Source organism: Hylobates moloch, unplaced genomic scaffold (genome assembly GCF_009828535.3).
Source record: "Hylobates moloch isolate HMO894 unplaced genomic scaffold, HMol_V3 SCAFFOLD_7, whole genome shotgun sequence".
Taxonomy (NCBI): domain Eukaryota; kingdom Metazoa; phylum Chordata; class Mammalia; order Primates; family Hylobatidae; genus Hylobates; species Hylobates moloch.
The window spans coordinates 84,056,402-84,080,070 of record NW_026652282.1 but is presented as its reverse complement, the minus strand read 5'-3'; the positions used below and the strand labels follow the sequence as shown (position 1 = coordinate 84,080,070).

At 45.9% G+C, this 23,669-nt stretch overlaps 1 protein-coding gene across 1 annotated transcript in view; it reads right to left on the bottom strand.

Moving 5' to 3' along the window:
* Positions 1-23,669, bottom strand: part of DRP2 (dystrophin related protein 2) — a 44,576-nt gene that overhangs the window by 4,272 nt on the left and 16,635 nt on the right. The window contains exons 4-22 of the mRNA XM_032757277.2: positions 22,371-22,527; positions 21,045-21,165; positions 17,915-18,183; positions 17,380-17,526; positions 16,867-16,945; positions 14,751-14,811; positions 14,384-14,445; positions 12,675-12,749; positions 11,644-11,845; positions 11,336-11,421; positions 9,343-9,500; positions 8,840-9,006; positions 7,212-7,323; positions 5,558-5,694; positions 5,195-5,260; positions 4,870-4,935; positions 3,867-4,010; positions 1,689-1,926; positions 58-178 (exon numbers count right to left, since the gene is read on the bottom strand). Coding sequence (XP_032613168.1) covers positions 58-178; positions 1,689-1,926; positions 3,867-4,010; positions 4,870-4,935; positions 5,195-5,260; positions 5,558-5,694; positions 7,212-7,323; positions 8,840-9,006; positions 9,343-9,500; positions 11,336-11,421; positions 11,644-11,845; positions 12,675-12,749; positions 14,384-14,445; positions 14,751-14,811; positions 16,867-16,945; positions 17,380-17,526; positions 17,915-18,183; positions 21,045-21,165; positions 22,371-22,527 — 2,468 coding nt within the window. The remainder of the gene's footprint in view (positions 1-57; positions 179-1,688; positions 1,927-3,866; positions 4,011-4,869; positions 4,936-5,194; positions 5,261-5,557; positions 5,695-7,211; positions 7,324-8,839; positions 9,007-9,342; positions 9,501-11,335; positions 11,422-11,643; positions 11,846-12,674; positions 12,750-14,383; positions 14,446-14,750; positions 14,812-16,866; positions 16,946-17,379; positions 17,527-17,914; positions 18,184-21,044; positions 21,166-22,370; positions 22,528-23,669) is intronic.

Sequence of the window (23,669 nt, the reverse complement as noted above, 5' to 3'; positions counted from 1 at the left end):
ATCGAGGGCAGGACAAAGCCATGGAGAAAGGGGCTGGGAAGGGCCAGGGGAACTCACCTGCAGCCTCGGTGTCTGGAGTAGTCTGTCCCTTCTCCCGGGGGTGACTGCCTTCTGACTGCTGTGGAGAGGAAGCTAGGGACGAGCCTGCAGAGCCACTGCCATCTGATTCGGTGGGTGGCTAGCAAGAGGTAAGGCATGACTTAAGTGGCTTTGCCTTCCTGACAGACTTACTTTGCCTTACTTTGACAGACTCCTGAGCTTAGAAGGGACCTGAGAGACTTCATACCATCCCTCTACCCTTAGACTTTAAGAAGCTTTTGGTATTACCTAAAACAGTGGCTTCCACTTTTAGGAAACTTCTTAGAATATTGAATTACCCATTACCTTCTTCCTTTAGCAACATGTGCCAAAGACTCCCAGTTCTTATAAGAATGGCACTGTAGGCTGGGCACGGTGGCTCACGCCTCTAATCCCAGCACTTTGGGAGGCTGACGCGGACGGATCACCTGAGGTCAGGAGTTCAAGACCAGCCTAACCAACATGGAGAAACCCCGTCTCTACTAAAAATACAAAATTAGCTGGGCATGGTGGCCCATGCCTGTAATCCCAGCTACTTGGGAGGCTGAGGCAGGAGAATCGCTTGAACCCGGGAGGCGGAGGTTGCAGTGAGCCGAGATCAAGCCATTACACTCCAGCCTGAGCAACAAGAGCCAAACCCTGTCTTGAAAATTAATTAATTAATTAATTAATTAAAGAATGGCATTGTACCTAAAGGTCTCTTGCTGTCATTTCAGCTATAATTAAGCTATTTAGAACACAATTCTCTCTGGAAATGTAGAGTTTCACACCTGATCCTTGGTTCATGACATAGCATATGTTAGAAACCTCCAGGAATCCATAGAGGCCATTCCTTGGAGGATCTGGGGAAGAGGCAGAAGAGTGGTATTTTCCATTACATATGATGACAATAATAGGTAACATTTGTGAAGTGTGTACTAGATTCCTGGCATCATGCTAAATTCCATAAATGCATTATCTCCTTTTATGTTCACCACGATTCTATGAAGTTGGTACTGTTACCATCTCTGTTGTACAGATGAGGAAACTGGGGCTTAGAGAGGTTAACTAACTGTCCAAACACCCCACAGTCAATTGGCAGAGCCACATGCAAACCGAGAGCTGCCTGACTCCAGAGCTTTACCACAGCATACACACTGCCTCTCAGAGATGAAAGGTGCAAAAAGTAACAAGAAACACCTTTAGATAGCACAAATCTTTCTCTTGCCAAACTTGTCCAAACCCACTTCTTTCTAGCAAATACCATGATAGCAAAATCAATGTTTTAGATGATTTTTGAAGTTTGTTCTTATAGTATGGGATTCCAATGGGTTGTGAAGAAATAAGCCCTCAGAAGTCTTCTCTCTGCCCCAGGCCCCACAGTGGCTGGAGGGTGACACAGCGGGTGGCATGGAAGGTAGGTGGAAGAGAGTTGGCTGAAGATGTGACCATACCAGTCTCTTCTTTCCCCCGCCCCCCATCAACTGCAGGCCCAGTTCTCTTCAGGAAGCTACCTGACAGCCACTGCCAAGGCGCTCTCTCTTGTGTCTTCTTTGCCACAGCCCTCAGCAACCCAGCCCTTCCCCTGGGCTCAGAGGCCGCCCTGGCTCTTTTCCTGTCTCCAGCCTCACCTGCAGGAGAAGCTCTCTCAGACGCTGCAGCTGGGACTCTAGCTGCTTGTTGTGATCTTCAAGGATCTGCATGCGCGTCTCCAGGCGGCTCTTATGTTGTCGAAGGATACGGGCCTCGGCCAGAAGCTCCTCATTGCGGTGGTCTGGTGCTGCCTCAGTGGAGCCGTCAGCCAGACTGGGTGCTTCGGCTGCCTCCTCATGCTGCCACTTCAGGCGCCTCAGCTCTCCCTGGAGAATCCTGCCATGGAGAGAGACACCAAGACCTATGGCTCTAACAGGGCTCTGACTGTCCAGGTTGCAGATGTCCCCTCAGGCCTAGGTGTGAACAATCCCTATGCTCTTCCACCCCACCTCACCCCCACCCCCACCCCTACCCCCACCCCCAGCTGTCTCAGTGCTTTCATGTGCTGCTTTAGGGATTAATTCTGACCTTAAAATCAGGCAGAAACACAGTCTGCAAATAAAGGAGGCATTAGGGCCACTGACTCACCTACTCCATTTTTAGATGTTTAGATTCCAAGGGAAAACATAACATAAACAAGAGACCACCTGTCTTGCCTCTTCTCTCCACAACCCTCCTCTTTGGCCCACTTTGAACACCCATGCTGGGTCATCAAAAAAACAAATTCCAAACAGCTGGCCTACTTTTGGGGCTATCACTTTTGGCTTTGTTCGTTTTTTCTTTATTTGCAGCAGAACAGTCACTCTCAGCCCAGTGTTTCCCAGGGCCTGCGGACTGCTGCTCAAAGGCAGTTTCTCAAATGATTCATGGTAAAAATCCAGGGTTTTTTTTTTTTTCACTCTGTTGGGGATCAGTATGTGATCCCAATGCACATGACTAGTACATAGCTCACACCACGTGCAATTCATCACACAAGTTCAACAACACTCAAACTGGTCTCTACCCTATTCAATGAGATGAGCCTACTAATTCGGTGCTTGAATATCATAGCAATGTCAAATTACTGTAAAAGTTTCTAAAAGCTTACTCTCTGTTTTTTGTTTTTTGTTTTTTATCTTGCCTTGGACTGGTCACAAACTGGCCCTGGTCCGCTCTCCAAAATCTGAGTAGCACTGTTCTAAAGACTTGCTACTCCAAGTGTGGTCTGTGGAACAGCAGCATGGGCATCCACTGGGAGCTAGTGAGAAATGCAGAAACTGAGGGCCCACCCAGACCTGTGACTTAGAATTTGTATTTTACCAAGCTTCCCAAGTGACTATCTTACACACTACTGTTTGCAAAGCACTGCTCTAAGGGGTACTATGAATTCTACTTCATGCCTCATAAGTGGCTTGGACCCTCCTTAGGTCCCTGCTGCCACCTTTACTTTATGGAAAGTCATGCCTTCCCTGTATTCTTCTTCACCATCCCTATTCCAGACCTCAGACGCTCTATGTAGTGTCATCGTCCTCTGGAATACTTTTACTAGGGTGATACATATTTCTTTCCACTTCCAACATTGAAAGGTCTCTGAGGGCAGGAACATGTCATACCCTCTTCTGTTTTCTCTATGCATTCTCTCTGCTTGCATCTCATGTGTTCTTGGAAAAATTTGGGTTACATTAAAAGGATTCAGGCCGGACACAGTGGCTCATGCCTGTAATCCCAGCACTTTGGGAAGCCGGGGTGAGCAGATCACTTGAGGTCAGGAGTTCACGACCAGCCTGGCCAACATGGTGAAATCCCGTCTCTACTAAAAATACCAAAAAAAAAAAAAAAAAAAAATTAGCCAGGCATGGTGGTGCATGCCTGTCGTCCCAGCTACTCGGGAGGCTGAGGCATGAGAATCGTTTGAACTTAGGAGCCAGAGGTTGCAGTGAGCCGAGATCACGACACTGCACTCCAGCCTGGGCAACACAGTGAGACTCTGTCTCAAAAAAAAAAAAAAATTTAAAGGATTCAAATAATTAATATAATAGCTAGCATTTATTGAACCCTTACTATAAGCCAGGCACTGAGCCAAACACATTATATGCCTGATCTCATTTGGTCTTCACGTGACCCTAGGAGGCAGGTTTGATGATCATCATCCCCATTTTACGGATAAGGAAATAGAGGATTACAGAATATAAGTAACTTGCTCAAGGTCAGACAGCTAGGATGTAGAAGTGCCTGGACTTAAATTCAATCTGTCTGCCTCAAGAACCCACACAGATTTCTGCTATCATCACACCCACCGGTTCTCATCTTCCAAGTGGGCCAGGATCTTCTGTAGCTCCCCCTTGCTTTCTGTGGCCACACTGCATGGAGCCTGCTGTCCAAAGGCTGACTCCCGGTCTGTGATGGGGCTGGAGTGCCGCAGCAGGTACTGGTCCTCGTCTCTGCATGGGTGTGGGGAAAGCAGAGTAGGTGGCCAGTTGTTGAACAGAGAAACAACTCAGCTCTCAGCTCAGGCCCCAGGAAATGCATGCTGGAGGATTCACTTCTAAGTCACATCGAGAGGGAAAGGACATATACTGAGGCTTGAGAGGGATGAAAGTGTTCAAAGGAGGCAGAGGCTGTGGTTGGGGGTATTGAGAGAGTGTTTTCAGGATGCGCGTATCTGGGTTCTACTTACAGCCCGCCGGGAAACAATGAGCAAATCATTTCCCTTTCTGTGCTGTTCCCCCACTCTACCCTCCTTTGTTTCCTCTTCCTCTAGGGGAATCTGAGTCCCAGTCAGGGCAGATTGATCCATGTAGCCAGCAGCTCCTAGGACCTCTGAGCAGGGTGAGGACCTCCCTAGAGACACAAGACCCCTTCTCTGGGCTGTCATACCAGGGAGTTCCCTTGGCTATACTTCAGCCAAGTCCCTGATGTCTCCCAGGGTTAGTGTAGCACTAGATAGGGCTTTGGCATCTTGAGCGCAAGATAATGGCTCCTTTCTGCAACTTCAGATGAGGGACGGCATATTCTTCGTTCCTCAAAGTTGTGTATAGAAGGATGGGATCTTGTAACAGTAAGGGACTTGGAAAGATGGCAGAGAGCAAGTACATCACTCATTTCCTAGGTTGATTGATAGAGGGAAGACTGCCTTTCTTACTGAGCACCATGCCCAGAAAGCAGCCTTCCTTCCTCAGGGAGCTAAGGATCCTAACCACCACACACCCCCATTCCCTGGAGGATATACCCTTCCCAAACAGTGGCACAAAGATCTCAAGGAGAACTATTTCTGGCAAATAAGCAGCTGTGGAAACTCACATGCTGTCATCTGGGGACAGGCTGTCATTAAAGAAGGAGCAATTTTGACTTTCCATCTCAGCAAGCCTAGGAATAAAGAGCAGAGGCAGGAGAGAAAACAGGATGTGGGGCCTGCTTCCATCTCAAGGACTCTAATCTCACAACAGGATCACTGGCTTTGAGAGCTGCCCCAACTACTCCTAAGTATTGGACCTTGCTGGCTGCTGCACACCCCACTATGCACATCCCCTGGCCCTGACGCCATTCTCCTTGTCCCAACTGAAGATCCTTTCCCCTCGGACTTCCTACAACAGCTCCCACCCACCTCCCGCAAACCTGGTGGTACCTGCTGGCAAAATGCTCAATTCGGGAGTGTGTGTCGGCATGTGGCAACATCGGGGAAGAAGCCGGCCTAGAAGAAAGCAGCAAAGACTCGGAGGACCAAAGACTGGGCAGCCTGTTTCCTCCTCCCTCTCCTGCTCCCTACATTATGGACATGGGCAAGAGCTGATGGGAACAAAATACAAAGACTGGATTCCAGTCTACTTCTCAGGCCATAGGGCAGGTCAGGCCCAAGCTGAACTGCCCTATTGCTAGTGGGATTTACCTTGGAACATTCTCCTAGCCCACCCGGGACTCGGCCCCTTCACAGCATATGATCGGGCTCAGTGAGGCTGCCCACAGCCCCTGCTCAGCCACCAGTACTCACGTCTCACTGTAGTCAGCCTCCAGCACTGATTGCACAGGCAGATAACCTCGCTGAGGGTGTTTGCTGAAATAATGCTTGGAGCGGAATTTATTCTTTAAGGTTGTGGCAAAGTCCCTCATGTTCTCACTGGATGTGGTCTGAGGGGGAGACAGGGCAGAGGAACTTACCCTAATGGCTTCCAGATACACTGGGCAGGTGTGGCTGCTCTGCTAGAGCAGACAGCCTGCTGGGTAATCCACTCTTGCTCATGCCCACCATACCCTGCTCCTAGAAGAAGGTCTGGGAGGATATATGCCAAACTCAACACTGGTTGCCTCTGGGAAGTTGAACTGGACGGGTGGGGGCCAGGGTGAGGAGAGAGAAGGACTTTCATTTTATACTTTAAAAAAATTAATTGTCTCAGTTCCTCTAAAAGCAAAAATAATAATAATAATAATAATTAATTTTGTAGAAACAGGGGTCTCACTGTGTTACCAAGGCCGGTCTTGAACTCCTGGGCTCAAGAAATCCTTCTACCTCGGCCTCTTAAAGTGTTGGGATTACAGGTGTGAGCCACGGCACCCAGCCTTTGTTTTATACTTTAAACGCTTTTATATGATTCGAATATTTTATAATGAGCATATGTTTGTTAATTTTAAAAATAGCTTTTCTATGAATTCTAATGATGTAGAGGATGAGCAGGTGGTAGAGGATTATCAGTCTACCAGATCCAGCCAGTTTTCCATGTATGACTTTTCTAATGTTTTCTTTAAAATGATAATAAACGAAAAGTAAAGGGCATGGTCCCTGTTCCCACCAGGCCACTCGTTTCTGTGCCAACAGGATTTGAAGAGATGAAAGCTTGGACAGATGGATTGTGGGGAAACAGGTTGAAAAATAGGAGAGAGAATAGGGGAGAGAGAGCAGTGGTGGGAGCTGGGGATATGATCAGGGCTTTGGGAGCATCTGCAGGGACAGAAAAGGATAAAGATGAGTAGGGAGCAGAGTCAGTGCTGGAAGCTAAGCATGGAGCTGTGGGTTTTAAACACAGCACAGGAGCAACTCTGTGGCTGGAGTTCAGGGATGCTGACTGAACTGGGCTAAGGCAGGTATGGAGGACACAGTTACCAGGGAAAACCAAGTGGAGTTTGGGGGTCTAGGTAAAGGACATATCTTTCTTTTTTCCCTCCAAGGGATGAGTAATTAATTTGTGCATAAGCTTTGGTACTGACTAGAAGGGGTAGAAATAATGACAAAGCATCAGGGAAAGACTGAGTGACCCAGTACAGAAGCAATATAGGAAGCTAGCCAGGAAAAACTTAAGTGAGCAATGGAAGGCAAATCACCTGGAACTGCCTTGCTCTCTCTGTTTTGGTTTGTTTGTTTGTTTTGCTTTGTTTTGTTTTTCCTGAGACTTTTCTCTGCAGTAAAACAGTGAGTGCCCTTTAAATGGCTGAGAGTGTCCTGGGCCAGCTGTGGTCAGGCCTGGTGAGGAAGAAGCTCTGCTGGAAGAACAGAGAGGCCTGAATTTCCCAAACCAGTGAATCACCAGAGCTCCTTGGAGAATGCTCCCCACGGGAAAGCAGAAAACAATGAGCCAATGCTGGACAAAGTGGATCAAGGCCTACTACCTAAGAGCTGCCAAACCCTCCCACGCATCCTGGAGGCTTCATACCGGTGTGTAATACTCCATGATGGGGTAGTGCAGCTTATTGCCTTTGCTGGCCCTGCCTGTCAAGAAGCAGGTCTGGCAGATGTCGACGTTGAATTGCTTCAGACTCCGGTACCTTGGGGGAGAGGAGATGTAGTAGGAAAGAGAGTCCAACGTGCCACAGTGACCTCCCTGCTGTTCCCCTAACATTAAAATATACATACACAGTAGAAGGGGATGAATGAGGCATGGAGCCATAACATGCCCAACCTCGCATACATAGCAGTGGCTGAGTTCTCAACAGATGAACAACTTTATTCTAGAGACTATAAATCTCTATGAAATCACAAGGCCAGATTCCCAAGAAGTGTGGGAAATAGCATTGTCTCACCACCTTTGTTTAAGGGAGACGGGAGGGAAGCGGGGGGTAAATATCTCATTATATCAAATGGCCTTCTAAACAAGGACGGCCCAAACAGGTCCAGGCTCCCAGGGACCACCACCTATCCTGGAGAAATTACACTTCCAATATGAAGGCAGTTCTTTCTACCAGCCTTGGCTAAGTTGTCTAAAAGTTATTTCCAAAGGTTGTTCATAATAATATACCTATTATTGCAGAATAAAGAATAGCCCTTCAGATCTACTTCCAAAGCCTGGCTGAACTGCCCAACCTTGTAGCATAGGACAGTGAAATGCCTAGACTTAGAGGAGTCATACGATCCAATATCTAGTCTAGATCTACCACTAACTAGCTGTGTGCCTCATTTGCTCATCTTACGAAAAGCAGAGTGATGATAGGGAGAGTTGTGGGTTAGTGTTTTACAAAGGTAAAAAGTTGAGTGTTTTATGATGAAAGTCCAATCCAGGATAGTGGTTACCTTTGCTGGGGAAGGAGGGGAATATAATCAAGGAGACCTCAAATGTATTGCAATAATGTTTTATTCCTTAAGTTGGTCACGGGTATATACTGTGGTATGCTGAGGCCAGCTCATACCAGCTCACGACAGTTGGCTGTTAAAATTTCAGGGGTTTTCTAAGCTAGTTGTTAAATCTAGCCATTATTAAATTATATAAACTCACAATTAAATAAATTATATTACAAACAAAGGTAATAAATACTCAAAACTCATTACTTCCTAATTACTTTGCTACTCTCTATACTCTTGAGGTTACTTAACATCTATTGTATCTGCATGGTGGACATACTATATAAATGGTGTGCAACTGAGTATCTGTTTCTGACTCTGCTCAGAGACCTCCTGTAAATAGCCTGATGTCATTCACAGTGGGAGTATATACATCACAGAAATTAGCAAATGCTACAGATCAGGTTTCCTTTTTTCTTTCTAGAGAGTAGGTTGTGAAACATTTGCTGCATACCATTTAGTATATAGGTGCTCTTACACCTATGTTCTTCTACACATTTTTGTAGGTCTGTAATACCTTATAATACAACTAAAACAAAATATTTCCTCACTTCCCATTTAAAAACAATTAAACATTCTGCAATAGAAAGGATTATAACAGTATATAATAATGTACAATAGACTAGCTGTAATTATATAATAATTAGGTAACACTTTATTTTATAATATCTGAGTTATATGTCACATATTTATTATTATCATCCCAGCAGGTATTGTTTTCCCTACCTGAACCCCTTGATGGGGCACTGCCTACAGATAGAGCACTTGGTCTGATGCTTCACTTGCTCAGCAATGGTGACCCGATGCAGAACAGCCAGCCACACCATGGACTGGGGCTCCAGGTTGACCCACTCCAGGAACTGGGACGCTTCAATGACTGGCTTCCCAGTGCTCTACGGAAACAAGAAGACCAATGGGAATGACTGAGGCCCAAAGTGTCTTATCCCTAGAATGGCAGCCCTCAGAAGGGCAGGAGAACCAGCAGGGGCTAGGTTGGCCTGTTCTCCAGAGATGTTCACGTTCTGCCCTGTGCTAGTTGAGCTGACACCGTCCCTAAGAGGACTATGATTCTAGAGCCCAGAGAACCCTCTGCCCTGTTGTTCCATCCCAATAAACTCCCTTGCATCTGCATACTTCAGATCAAAAGCCTGGCTCGTAGTCCTCCTTCCCTTCTTCCCACCCTTCCTGCAACCTCCCTTCCCTCCTCCACTCCCCAGTTCCATACTCACAAAACGGAAGCAACTACGGACACTGGGCTCCACGTTGCTGCCCCCAAAGGCTGCCACTTCGCCCAGCTGACGGGGCACCTGAATGGCCTCATGAAGCAGAACACCAAGGTGGCGCTGGTCACACTGGCTGCCTGAGTTGGCCACTTGGCTGAAGAGGTCTGCTGGCCCCACCGTCAAGAATGGCCAACCCCGACACAGGAATGGCCGGAGAATGGTGAGGAGAAAGGGCAGGAAAGGAAAATAGGGAAAGAGCACAGACTGAGCTAATGACTCTTCAAACTGGACTACAGAGGTCTATCCCTGACCTTCTAGTAGCTGAGTTCTAAAAAGAGAATTCTCTGAGTTCAGAGAGAAAAATCAGGCCAACACAAAGAGAGAATATCAGGGGGAGGGGGAGACAGAGAAAGAGTGAGAGAGAGCGAAAGCAAGAGAGAGAGAGAAAGAGAGAGATCGAGTGCACTGTGTGTAAGAGCAGTGCCAGACACAGATATGATACTGTTGGGAAAACAGATTCTTCCAGAAACAGGATGATGGGGTATGGGCTCAGGGGCACCTGAACATGAGTCACGGTCAGGCTGCCATACCATCTCTCCTGTTTATGTAGTCTGACACTGCAGTAATCTCTCAATTGTCCACACAAATGGAAGGAAACACTGGCATGCATAATCCAAAAAGAGAAGCTAATTCAAAACATCTGATCATCTAAAAATTATCTCTAAGTCGTTGTGGAATCTACTATGATACTTATCTTTGTATATGGGTTATTTAAGCCCTTCTAGGACTGTTCCCTTCCACATCCCAATCCAGCCTTAGCAAACCTCTTCCAGAGGTTATTCTCTGTCTGCTTCATACCTCGCTTAAGGCTTAGAAAATACACAGAAATAGAAGGCAGAGAGCCTAGGTTCGAGTTCCGGGTCCATTACTGCCTAGTTGTAGAATCATGGGTAAGTCATGAACCTCTCTATGCTGCAGTTTCCTTACTTTTTAAAATTAGAGATGGAGTCTCACTATGTTGTCTAGGCTGGACTTGAATTTCTGGGCTCAAGTGATCCTCCCACCTGGGCCTCCCAAAGTGCTGGGATTACAGGCATGAGCCACCATGCCCAGCCCGGTTTCCTTACTTTTAAATTGATGATAAATAATCACTGTTCATCCCACCGCAAGGAAATGTTGAGAGAAATACATAATATCATAGCCATGAACATGTTTGGAAACATTCTATTCCCTGTAAAGTTTTTCCAGACTGCTGTCATCTGTCTCTTTTCTGTCATATGATGTAGGATATATTCTTGGCCATTTGGATTATTCTCATCAGTACTTTCTAAAAAATGCTTTCTGTGTACTTCCATCTCCTCCTCTGGACTGTAAATCATTGGAAGCAGGGACCATGTCTAATTTAACTTAGCACTCACCCCATTTAGCAGAGTGGTCAACACACATTAGGACTCAACAACTAATCATGCTGCTACTGAAAAGTTCAAAATGCTGAACACAAGATGGAAGACAGAGGGGAAGGCAAAGGTACTATAAGCCAAAGATGTGAAAAATTACAGAACAACATAGTGTCCACCTCCCAGATATTGGGGATTACTGTGCCCTGCCTGTGTACATAAGAAGTCTCTAGTGACACGGCTTGAGCTTCAGACTGGAAGAGGGCTAAGCCTAATAGGCCACAGGGTAATGCAACTAGAACATCAGGGCCCTGGGTACCTCAAAATGCCAACATAGATCCTGACTAAGTACTTCCATCAGTTCAGAAGGAATGAAGCCCGTTGGAGTGACACTGGGAATAGTAATATACCTTAGGCCCATCTTGTCCTTTGGCTGTCGTGTGTTCTTTGCAATAGTGTGAACCAAGAAGCATCATAAGGTAGCCCAAGTAGCCCTCTGCTGAGTCACAGGATGTACCTTCTGCTTATCTTACACCCTTCCTCCTCCCTGCAACACCTCTCCCTCTACCCAACACCACTCCACACTTTGGAGTTATACTCACACTGAAGTTTTTCCTTCACTTCCGTGCCACACAAACATGCAATGCCAGTCTTAAAAGACAGTGCCCGCATCTTTCCGCTGCGACCACTAGGTTTAAAAGAAGAGACTGAGAACACGAATGTATGTAAAGGGTTAACATCTTGGCAATCATTTCCCTCACAAAGTTGATCCCAGCAGCGCCCTGTTCCAACCATGCCCCAAGCTGAGCTGGGTCCAAGTCTACTATGGGAGCAATACCTTTCCACCAGGCCCACTTGAGACATCCCATTGAATTTTATCCTGGAGGCTTCCAGAGCTGAAAACCCTTACCTATCAAAAACATTGAGGAGCCAATTGAGGCTCATGTCCACACAGAGTGGCACGTTGACCAGGATGCCTCTTTCCTCCTCCAAACGTTCATATAAGGCAGTCAGGCAGTGAATGACCTCCACCACATCCATCACGTGCTCACTGGCCTGCAAATCATGCTCATTGAAGATTTCCAGGGCTGTGGTTAAAGTTACCAGGTCCACTGGTAAGGAAAGAAGAGAAGGGAAAAAAATATAGCCAAAAGTAGAACCCCAGGGATTAAATAAGGAGATAAAGCCACCAGCATCACCAAATTTGACTCAATCTCCAGATCAACCATTTGCAAATATAATACAAGCTTGTCCTTTACCAAGACCCTCATCCAAGGAGGCAGAAGGCAGCAAAATGTTCCTCAAATTAACCCAACATGTTTTTATATCCAATGTTCTTTGACATCAGTTTCAAAAAGATGATGGGACATGAGTAAACTCAACTCCTATGTTGTACTAACTCCCAAGGGATCAAATCCCATTTTAAGTTTCTCTGTCTTTGCATGAGTTTCAACTGCAAATAGGTTTGTCTGTAAGTTTTATTCTGAGAACCTAGACACCAGCAATGAAGGCTCAGGTATGGTTGGGGAAATGTGACATACATCAAGAGGACATCTTAATTACCCTCAAATGCTGGCTCAGCCCAGCCAGACATGCCTGAGCCAGGAAGTCTGAATGAACAGTGTCTCCAAGAAAGACCAGAAGGCATATTATAACTTCCTGTCACAAAGCAGTTGCTTGATTATACATACTGAGCATGGGAAAAGGGTCAAGGAGGAGCATAACAGTGGGGTTAATTTGGAAACACATCTGGGGCCTAGCGAGAGTGGAAGGGAACTGGGAAGAGCAGAATTTGACAGCTAGCATATTGCAGGCTTTGGAGAGTTTCCACCAAGCCAATCAACAACCTTTGCCAAGGTGGGAGGAAAATGAGAAACAGCAGACAGATGAGGAACAGGAGAGGGGTGGTGAACGTCATAGAGAAGTACAAAGGAGACGTACGGCGCAGGGCTTTCTGGACTCTGCGGAGCTTCATGGCAGTGCGATAAGCTGAGAACTTAATGTTGTTCAGATCAGCTGCAAAGAATGGAGAGAGACCCACTCAGATCAGAAAAAGTCAAGTTAAAGCCACAACAAGATACCACTTTACACCCACCAGACTGGCAAGAAATAGATGTCTGACAATAGCAAGTGTCAACAAGAATGGGGATGAATGAGAACTGCCAGTGAAAATGTGAACTGACACAATCATCTTTGAAAACAACCTGGTATTACCTAGTAAAATGGAACAGTCACATATCCCACCACCCAGCCAGCTATATATCCCAGAGCAGTGACTTGCAAATGCTTTTTGATCAAGACTTGCAGTATGAAATTCATTTTATAGCATACATGTGTATATGTAAAAATAACTAAATCAAACATTTCAGGAAGCAATTCCTTACTAGATTGGATAGAGTGAAAACAACAAAATTAATATCAACTATGACTCTTGCTAAGGATCTGTTGCATATTAATATTTCTTGCTCTATTACAAATTTTTAAATGTTTGTCACAACACACTGAAATGATGTTATGACCTGCAGACTGAAAAACATGCCCCAGAGAAATCTTTGCACACATGTACTGGAAGACACATACAAGAAACTCCTCAGCAGCACTGTCCTCATTAGCTCAAAACAAGAAATGACCCACATGTCTGTCAACAGCAGAAACTGTGCTATATACAATGGAACATTCTATAGTGGTAAAAAAGAATGAACTGAAGTCACATGCATCAGCATGGATAAAATGTGCAACAAACATAATGATGAGTCTCTCTTAGTAGGCAAAGATAAGGCACGCAAGAGTCACACTCGTCACAGCCTGGACAGTCTTTTAAAGCAAATCAGACTTCACATCTGTAAGAATAATGCACTAATCCGGTGATAAAATGGTCCAGAGGGGAATTTAGAGCCTCCAGTTGAGAAAGGTGCGAGGGTAAAGGCAGGCAGCCTGTTGGAGAAACGATGAGGCACTCATTCCCTCTCTCACCTGCTTATTGACTGCGATTCTCTTCTATTCTTTTTAAAACCACTTTATTGAGTCATAGTTGACATACAAAAAGCTGTACAGATTCAATGTCTACAAGTTGATGAGTTTGGAGACAAGTATGCATCTGTGAATCCATCACCCCAATCTATGCCATTAGTACATCCATCACTTCCAAAAAGTTCCAACTACCCTCTTTATTGTTTTTTCTGTAAGAACACTTAACATAAGATCTACCTTCTTAGCAAATTTTTAACGATACAATCCAGTATTGTTCACTATAGGTACTATGCTGCACTGTAGATCTCTAGGAGTTATCCATCTTGCACAATTGAAAATTCTTTGTACTCTTGACCAGTATCTCCCCATTTTCCCCTCCCCTCAGCCACTGGCAGCCACCATTCCACTCTCTGCTTCTATGAGTCTGTCTATTTTAGATTCCTTACATACATGAGATCATGTAGTATTTGCCTTTTGTTTCTGGCTTATTTCACTTAGCACAATGTCCTCCAGGTTCATCCACATTGTTTCAAATGGCAGTATTTCCTTCTTTCTAAAGGCTGAATATTCCATTACATGGATATACCACATTTTCTTTATCCATTCATCTGTAGATGGACATTATAGGACAAAGGCAGCTGTGTATATGCCCACCCTATACAGGAAACCCACATTCTTACCTAGGGTTTGGTATAACTCTGTCATCTTGGGATGGTCCCAGCATGTGGTCTGAGCCTGGTGGCTACAAACAATAGCATCAATAGCACCAGCATCTATACCACCCACCCACCCCCACACACAGGTGTGCACACCACTCAGTGACAGGTTGGATGCAAGAAGCTGCAGGATTCGAGGGTAAACCCAAGATGCCAAAGCCCAAGGGTTCACCTTTACCCAAGTAGAATCTTGAGATCTTGAGATGAGTAGGAGAAAAACCAAACTGGATGGAGGAATCCCAACAGGGTGACAAGGACAGGTAGCAAAAAGGCAGGAGAGGGAGGGGGTGGGCAGGTGACTGACCCGCTTCTGATTCAGATGGTCACTCACTTGATGTAGTAGGGAACTTTATTGGGTGAAATTGCTCTTTCCCAGGGAACCTGGACAGAGGCTGGTAAAGGAGAAGAGAAAGAGAAAAAAAGCTGGCCACTAATGCTCTTAAGGCCCCCAGCTACTCCCTTGCTCTAACCTCCCAAAGAGGTGGTCAAGCCCAAAAGGGGATGTCTGAATTTCAATGCCAGCTCTTAACAGCCTCTGAGGGTGGGGCAAAGAGTTCTAATGAACACGCTTCTCTCCCTGATGTTAGGGCAAGGCAAGGAGAAGAGGTTGTCACCGATATCCTAACATACCAGAGATGTGGCAAGGGCATGAACAGGAATACTTGGCCTTGGCCACCCTGACAATCTTCTCCCTGAGCAGACTGCCATTTCTACCCATCAGCTGCAGGCAGCTGGATTACTCTTGCGGATATGAAGTAGACTCCACTTTCCTCTTAGGGCTCAAAGATCTTCCCCTAGAAGGTCAAGCTTCTCAGTCCTGTGGGACTGTGGGTAATGGTACTGCCCATTTCTCTCTCTCTCATGAGGAACTCTGGAAACTCATGCCTCTCTCTGCCTGTGTCTATCTTTTGGACCTTCCAGGAATGGCTCAGTTTACATGGTCAGCTTGCTCACTGCAGTTTTCCTCGGTACAAGAGTCCTCCGCCTGCAGGTATAGCTGTATGCCAATGATGATAATAGCAACAATTTTAACCACAGTTAACATTTACTGAGCTCCTACTATGTGCCAGATATTATGCTCATTGCTTTGTGTGCATATCTCATTTTTCTGTCTGTATATTCTCACCATCTCCACTACTACCAGCCCCCCAGTCTGGGCCACCACCAGCCCCCAGTCTGGGCCACCATAATCCCTCACCTGGATTATTGCAATGTACCTCCAATAGGCCTCCCTGTTCCCACTTTGCTCCCCAGTAGTCTCTTCTCAACACCCTGACTCTGTTGAAACATAAGGCAGATCATGCCATCCCTTGGCTCAAACCCTGCCAATGGTTCTCCATTGTACTGAGAATAAAATCTGAAGTTCCTCCCATTGCCTACAAGGCCTTACATGCTCCAGCCTCCCCTACTCCCGCACACTTTGCTCTCCTTACTGTTTCTCGGACACATCCTTACCTTAAGGGTGTGGAATATGCTATTCCCTCTGCCTGGTATGCTCTTCCCTCAGCTATCATCCACACGGTTCATCCCTTCACCTACTTTAGACCTCTGCTCAATTGCCACCTTCTCAGTGAGGCCTCTGCTAACCACCCTGTTCAAAACTGCAACACCTCCATGCTTAAGTCCAGCACTCCCTATCCACGCCTTCCCTGCTTTAATTTTTTCCATAGCCCTTGTCACCAAGTAACCTTATATATATTTTACTTATTTGTTTGTGGTCTGGTTTCCCCAGCTAGAATATAAGCTGTCTAAGGATTTCTGTGTGTTTTGTTTACTGATGCAGCCCCAGTGCCTAGAGCAGTATCTGGCCCACAGAAGGCCCTCAATAAATATTGTTGAAAAAATAAAGTCATTTAATTCCCATAACCTGATGAGCTAGGTAATATTTTTCCTTCTTTTTACAGATAGGAAAATTGAGGTTCAGAAAGAGTAAGCTATTTTTTTTTTTTTGAGCCTGCACAGCTATTAGGTTGAGGTGCTGTGCCTCAGACCCAGATCTCTCCGATTTGAGAGATTGTTCTTTTTTTTTTTTGAGATGGAGTTTCATTCTTGTCACCCAGGCTGCAACCTCCACCTCCTGGGTTCAAGCAATTCTCCTGCCTCAGCCTCCCAAGTAGCTAGGATTACAGGCGCCCGCCACCATGCCCAGCTAATTTTTGTGTTTTTAGTAGAGACGGAGTTTTGCATGTTGGCCAGGCTGGTCTCGAACTCCTGACCTCAGGTGATCCGCCCACCTCAGCATCCCAAAGTGCTGGGATTACAGGCGTCAGCCACCACGCCCAGCCGAGAGACTGTCCTTTTAACCACTATACCACACTGTTTTATCCTTACTGCTTCTCGGATGTCAAGGTATACTGGGCTCCCACCAGGGCCCCAGGGGATAACAATAGACTCTCCAGGAAGATGGCTGAGGTTCTGCTAAGTGGAGTCCAGTTTGGTTCACGTACAGGAGAGAAAGTGCTGTGACCCAGGCCCAAAGTCCCGGTGGGCATCCTGGAGCTGCTTAAGCCTCTCACTAACTGACGCCTATGGAAAGAACAGGGTGAGGTCAGTAGATTCATTCCAGCTATTTAGAGTGGGATCCCCAGGTGCCTCCGGGAATCTTTATGAGCTTCCTCAGGGACTGGCTTTTCTCTGGTTCCAGCCTCTCCCACCGTCACCCAACTCCTAGCCACCCCCCAGAAATCCCAAAGGTCACAGCAGAGCATCCCTAATTCCAGGCCACAGTCACTCTTCCCTTGCCCCTGTCTACCCTGAGTGCCCAAATCCAGAAAGACCCCTCTTATTCGTTTCAATCATTCCCTGCAGCTTAGAGGTTGAAAAGCCCATTCCCCAGCCCCACATTCTCCACTCCTCTCTTTTCCCATGAAGATCCTATTTCCATACCCCTGAAGAAGTTTCCCCCAAGCCTAGTTATATGGAGGCACCTCCCCATGGTTCACTCCAGGCTGCTCTCCTACCTGTAGTTGTTTCCATCGGACGTTGATCTGTTCCAGGGCCTGGGAATTCTCCATTGACAAGTGAACATCAGAAATGGCAAGTTGGTGGGCCAGATCATTCACCAACTTTACTCCATCTTTCATGGGGGAGAATTCTTCTTTGAACAGCTGAAGAACCAGGACCCAAGTGCCACAGCAGACAGAGTGGGAAAGAAGAAACATTAGTCATTCACCTCTACTCTTCCCTCTTCACCCAGAGGTTTTATTTCAATAACACAGCCTAGTGCTTGCCTATTAGGGCAACCAGACTAAGGTGTGGGTGGCCACTGTCCTTATCCTCTTCCTCTCATCCTCAGAAAACACCAGGAAAAGAGAAGAAAGTAGAAAAACAGAAGAGACTCCAGCCAAACCAGCCCCAAATCTAGCACATAAACTGACAGCAACTCAGTTGTAGTCCAGGCCAACAATGGAGTCTCAGCAGCAGAAACATTGTCAGGGTCTGGGGAGAGTGTCAGGTCTCAGGGTAGACTGTAGTCAGGGGAGGGGGCTTGCATACCTTAATAGCCTGGATGTGCTCTGGGAGTGAATCAATGAAGAGATCCCCAATGGGCTCCCAAGTGGCTCGGACTCCCTCAGCTTGGCTCAGAGTAGTGCTTAGTTCCTCCATTGCCCCTTGAATCTCCAAGAGCTGCTCCAGAGTCCGTTCAATGTGACGGTGCTGGTCCACACAGCGGGCTGTCAGCTTCTCCCACAGTTCACTGGCCACGGTCGCCTGCTTCCATACAAAGCGGCTGAGATTCTGGATCCGCTGTTTCGGGGAGGTATCTGCAAGAGGAGGCAGGAAGCCAGGTTAGGCCAACCAGGCAGGGTCAGCTCAGAGAAAGAGACAGAAACAGCCCTTTATAAAATGTGTGTGTATGTGTGTGTGCACATGTGGGCATGTTTGTGTATATATTCATACACACACAAATACATATTTTTCCATGGTTGAGCCCTTTAATACAGTCACGTTTTTTTAAAAAAAACTATTTTTAAATCATTGTAGAGTCATAGGCAGTTATAAGCAATAACACAGAGATTTCATGTACCCTTTACCCAGTTTCCCCAAATGACAACATCTTGCAAAACAACAGTATAATATCACAATCAGGATATTGACATTGACATAATCTGCCAATTTTGTCCAAGGTTCCCCAGTTTTGGTTTTTTTTTTTTGAGACAGAGTCTCGCTCTGTCACCCAGGCTGGAGTGCAGTGGCGCGATCTCGGCTCACTGCAAGCTCCGCCTCCCGGGTTCACGCCATTCTCCTGCCTCAGCCTCTCCGAGTAGCTGGGACTACAGGCGCCCGCCACCACGCCCGGCTAATTTTTTTGTATTTTTAGTAGAGACGGAGTTTCACCGTGGTCTCGATCTCCTGACCTCGTGATCCGCCCGCCTCGGCCTCCCAAAGTGCTGGGATTACAAGCGTGAGCCACCGCGCCCGGCTGGTTCCCCAGTTTTACTTGTATTCGTGTGTGTGTGTGTGTGTGTGTGTGTGTACACGTGCGTTTAGTTCTATGTGATTTTATCACATGCGTTGGTTTACATATCCGCCACCACAGTCAAGAGACCATATTGTTTTTTTCCACTTACTATATCATGAGGATTTCCTCATATTTTAAAACAGTAGGAAATGAAAAAGTAAGACATTATAAGAGGTATAGTGAGGCAAACCATCTAGAGCCCTATTCATACGACCCTGGAATGTGATTTTGCATTAGTTTCTGTTGCCCACTTCCAGCAAAAGGGAGGCATTTTATGAAGGCTCAGCCCAGGAGAAGTTGGTGTAATGTGTCTGGCTTTTCCACCTGGGCTCCTAATCTGTAGATTTCTTCTTCCTCCCTCATATCTCTCCTCAGAAGATCCAGAGCCCCATAGCCCCAGGCTAACTAGAATTGTGCTGCTCTTTCTAGAGCTTGTCCTATCTGAGGCCCATCAGGCATCAAATTAAGTACTAGCCCTCCCATTGAAGGGCCAGAAATAAACTGATAGGGCATATGGCATTGACAAAGGGCTCAATTCATGAAGGGTCCTTTCAGGCTATTCACAATCCATCTGAGAGGGTTGAGGATTCTTTTTGGAGAAGAGGGCTTGCTGGACCACCACTCAGATCTAGTCACCATGAGTCCCATCCTACTGCCTTATTTGAATTTAGACCAGAGTGGCCCTCTCTATCAAGGGAAGGGGCTAGAAGTCACTGGAGTCAGTATCAAAGAGTCACAGTCGGCTGGGTGCAGTGGCTTACACCTGTAATCCCAACACTTCAGGAGGCCAAGGCAGGCCGATCACTTGAGCCCAAGAGTTCAAGACCAGCCTGGCCAACATGGCGAAACCTCGTCTCTTCAAAAAACACAAAAATTAGCTGGGTGTGGTAGCATGCACCTGTAGTCCCAGCTGCTCAGGATGCTGAGGCTGAGGCTGGAGGATAGCTTGGGCCTGGGAGGTCAAGGCTGCAATAAGCTGTGATCACGCCACTGCACTCCAGCCTCGGTTACGGAGCGAGAGGCTGTCTCAAAAACAAAGACTAAACACAAAAAAATCCCAAAGAGTCATAGTCAATTCACCTTTCAAAGGCAATCATCACCCAACTTTTTAGATTTTATAAAGGTTTATTATTTGCTGGTTTGCATGTCCCTCGATGTTGGAATAAAGCAGTATTTTTAAATTATGATTATTTTACTTTGTTATTTTATTGTATATTATTTATTTTTGGAGTCAGGGTCTTGCTGTGTTGCCCAGGCTGGAATGCAGTGGAGCAATCATAGCTCATTGCAGCCTCGAACTTCTGGGCTCAAGCGATCCTCGCATTTCAGCCTTTCAAGTAGCTGGGACTACAGGCACACACCACAAAACCTAGCTAATTAAAAAAAAAATTGGGGGCCAGGTGCAGTGGCTCACACCTGTAATCCCAGCACTTTGGGAGGCTGAGGTGGGTGGATCACGAGGTCAGGAGATTGAGACCATCCTGGCTAACACAGTGAAACCCCGTCTCTACTAAAAATACAAAAAATTAGCCGGGCGTGGTGGCAGGTGCCTATAGTCCCAGCTACTCGGGAGGCTGAGGCAGGAGAATGGCGTGAACCCAGGAGGCGGAGCTTGCAGTGAGCCAAGATCGCACCACTGCACTTCAGCCTGGGAGACAGAGTGAGACTCCGTCTCCAAAAAAAAAAAAAAAAATTGTAGAGATGGGAGTCTCACTATGTTGCCCAGGCTAGTCTTGAATTTCTGGGCACAAGTGATCTTCTTGCCTCAGCCTCCCAAAGTGCTGGCATTACAGACATGAGCCACTGTGGCCAGCCAGCACTATGTTTTTAAAGGACATACTGGTACTTTTATTCATTGAGTCAGTTCAATTCGAGTGGTTTTTTGTTTTTCTTTTCCACATCTCATTAAATGGCCACACATGCTGCTCTAAAGAGCCACATACAGCTTTGGGTCACACAACTGTTGACCCCTGCTCCAGGCTATATTCTCTTTGCTTTTTTTCCTGCAGTAGGAATCTTGCTTCCCCCCAACTTTGGATGGACTCCTGGGGGAAACGATCCTCCTAGATAACAGATAAGAAAATGAGTCTGGGGAAGGCAGGAGGGTGTTTATTCAGCAGTACATGGCTCAAGAAGAAGTGGGAAAAACAGAAGACCACCTACCTTTGCTCTCAGAATGAGGCTCCTCTAATTCCTCAAATGGGTGCTGGGACAGGAAGGCCTGAGCTGACTCCAGCACAGAATAGATGTAGGGGCCCCGAGACTTGACTTCTTCCATAAAGGCCTATAAAGTTTAGCAATAGGGTCAACAGGAAAGGAAAGTTTTTCAATCACTTTACATTCCATCCTGCAATCGACAACCTTTCTTCTTCTCAGTGTGACTTGATTCTTTGGCATTATCAGGTATCTTTGAACTACCTAGACAAAAAGACGTGCAATCCTCCTGATAGACAGAAAAATAACTCTGACACTGAAAGGTCTGTTTAGTATGAAATTTGTCTGTCTATGCCACAGGATAGAGAAAAATGTGGGGATCTTGGTTTTCCAGAAGACTCAGAAAGCTTCCTGTAAGGGTCTTATGGAAATCAAAACCAAGATAGGCAGGATTTATATTAAAATTATAATTAAATTTTTGGTTGAAATATATACAGGGTACACAAACTAAAAGTGTACATCTTGATGTAACCAGTACTGAGATCAAGAAACAGAACTCTATCAGCATCCCAGGTGGGCCCTCCTAGTCACTATCTCATCTTCATGCCCTACCTCTCCCTCCCCTCCCACAAAGGTGACCACAATTCTTACTTGTAAAACCACTGATTAGTTTTACCTATTTTTAAACTTTGTATAAGTGGAATCATACAGTATGTTCTCTTTTTGTATCCGGCTTTTTTTCACTCAATATATTGTCTGTCTGTAAGATTCACCCATGCTGTGGCACGTGGTTATAGTTTATTTTATTGCTGTATTATATTTCATTCTGTAGTCATTTTAAGAAGCATTTTAACTACAGTAGTAACATATATCACAGAAATATTAGAAATTTCAGAAAGATATGAAGAAAATTAAGAACTCCAATTTTATTACCTAGAGTTAACCATTGTTAACATTTTGATATAGTTCCTTCCTATGCTGTTATATGTATGTAAACATCACACTCATCTATATACATTTTTATGCAATTGAGATCCACTTGCACTTAGTTTTGTATCCTGTGTTTTTTCACTTAGCATTATATTATGTTCATTTCCCCATGTTCCCATTAAAAATCACGGCAGTATTTTAAGGGAGGCCAGAATTTGATGGGAGGGGTAGAAAGAAAATATTTGACTTAGGCTGTGGCATGCTAGCCACAGACTAATAGGACTGCATACAGCCTCCTATTCATTTAGGTGTCTCAGCAGAGCTGGGTGTCTGTCAGGGTACTGCAGAAGGGATTCCTCCCCAGCTGAGAGGCTACACACTACCGCTTCTCTGATTCTAACCTACCGCATGTGTCTCCTTCTCCTGTTGCACCAGGGCCACATCCCCTTGTAGGGGCAGCTGAGCTGACAACTCCTCATCCTTTTGGCTGAGCCAGTCAATAATCTCTTGAAGAGGGAGCTGAAGCTTTCCACTGTGGTCTGAGAAGGCCTCTAGGCGAGCGCTGCACACAATGGGTAAAACCAGTGATGTTCAGTCTTCTTTTTAAGTGGCAAAACATTTTTTTTTCCAAACTAAGTTATACGGAACTTTAATATAGAAAACAAATTCAGGAGGAGCTTTTCTGGTTCAAGTGGAAGGAGGCCTGGAGTCCTCCCTCTTACCCACCCAAAGAGGGTCCCAAGGCACCTCCACATGGAGCACAGTACTAAAACCAGTAGGTAGAACCATGGGTGTGGAGGCATCCCAAACTTGAATGGCTTAAAATGTCACTTTGTGGATCTCAGTTATTTCAGTTGCGTGCCAAACATCAGGCTGGGAAGGGTAGGAAACTGAGCAAGGGCATTAGAGGTGACAGCTGTCTGGTTCCCCTCTTGCCCTGGTAGAATTCAAGTCATGCCAAACTGCTCAACCACAGAGGCTGCTCCGAACTGCCCTCTGAGCAGGAGAGGATTCAGTAAGTGGAAAAGGCAAGTTGGGTGGTTGAGTATAGGCATGCACATGTGCAAGGATGCACACGAATATAACAGCCCTTGGGACCCAAAGGAACATTGGCTAGAGGTCTGAGATATGGAAACAGAAAAATCTGTACTGTATAATTATCTCTGTCTGCCCTCCCACCCCGCTGCCCTCCAAATGAGCCATGGTAGGAAGCTGGAGGCTAGCCAAGGATATGGGCAGCCATCAAGCCATTCCCCTTGGCTGACAATAATAACTACCTTTATTCATTGCCCCCCCTCCCACCACCACCTATGCCAAGATCTTTACCTAAATTATTGCTTCAACTAATTCTTACAACAACCTTATCAAGTAGGCATTTCTGTTGCCCAGAAAGGTTAAGTAGGTTCCCAAAGGTCACACAGTTAAGTCATTGATAGAGCGATGATTTGAACTCAGGTTTACCTGACTCCAAAGCCTGCATTCTATCAACTTATCTACAATGCCTCACCCCTAACAAAGCCCACCAGAAGCCAGAGGCTTGGACTTTGATGATAGAGAGTAGAGAAAAAAAGTGGCAGGCATGCACAGACAGCTAGGGAAAATCGATCAACTGAGAAAAAAATTGACTTCAGGCTCTTACAGAGCTACCCTTAGTCTGGGGAGAAATAGGTGGGCTGAAAACTTATGGATAGAACGTAAAAGGAT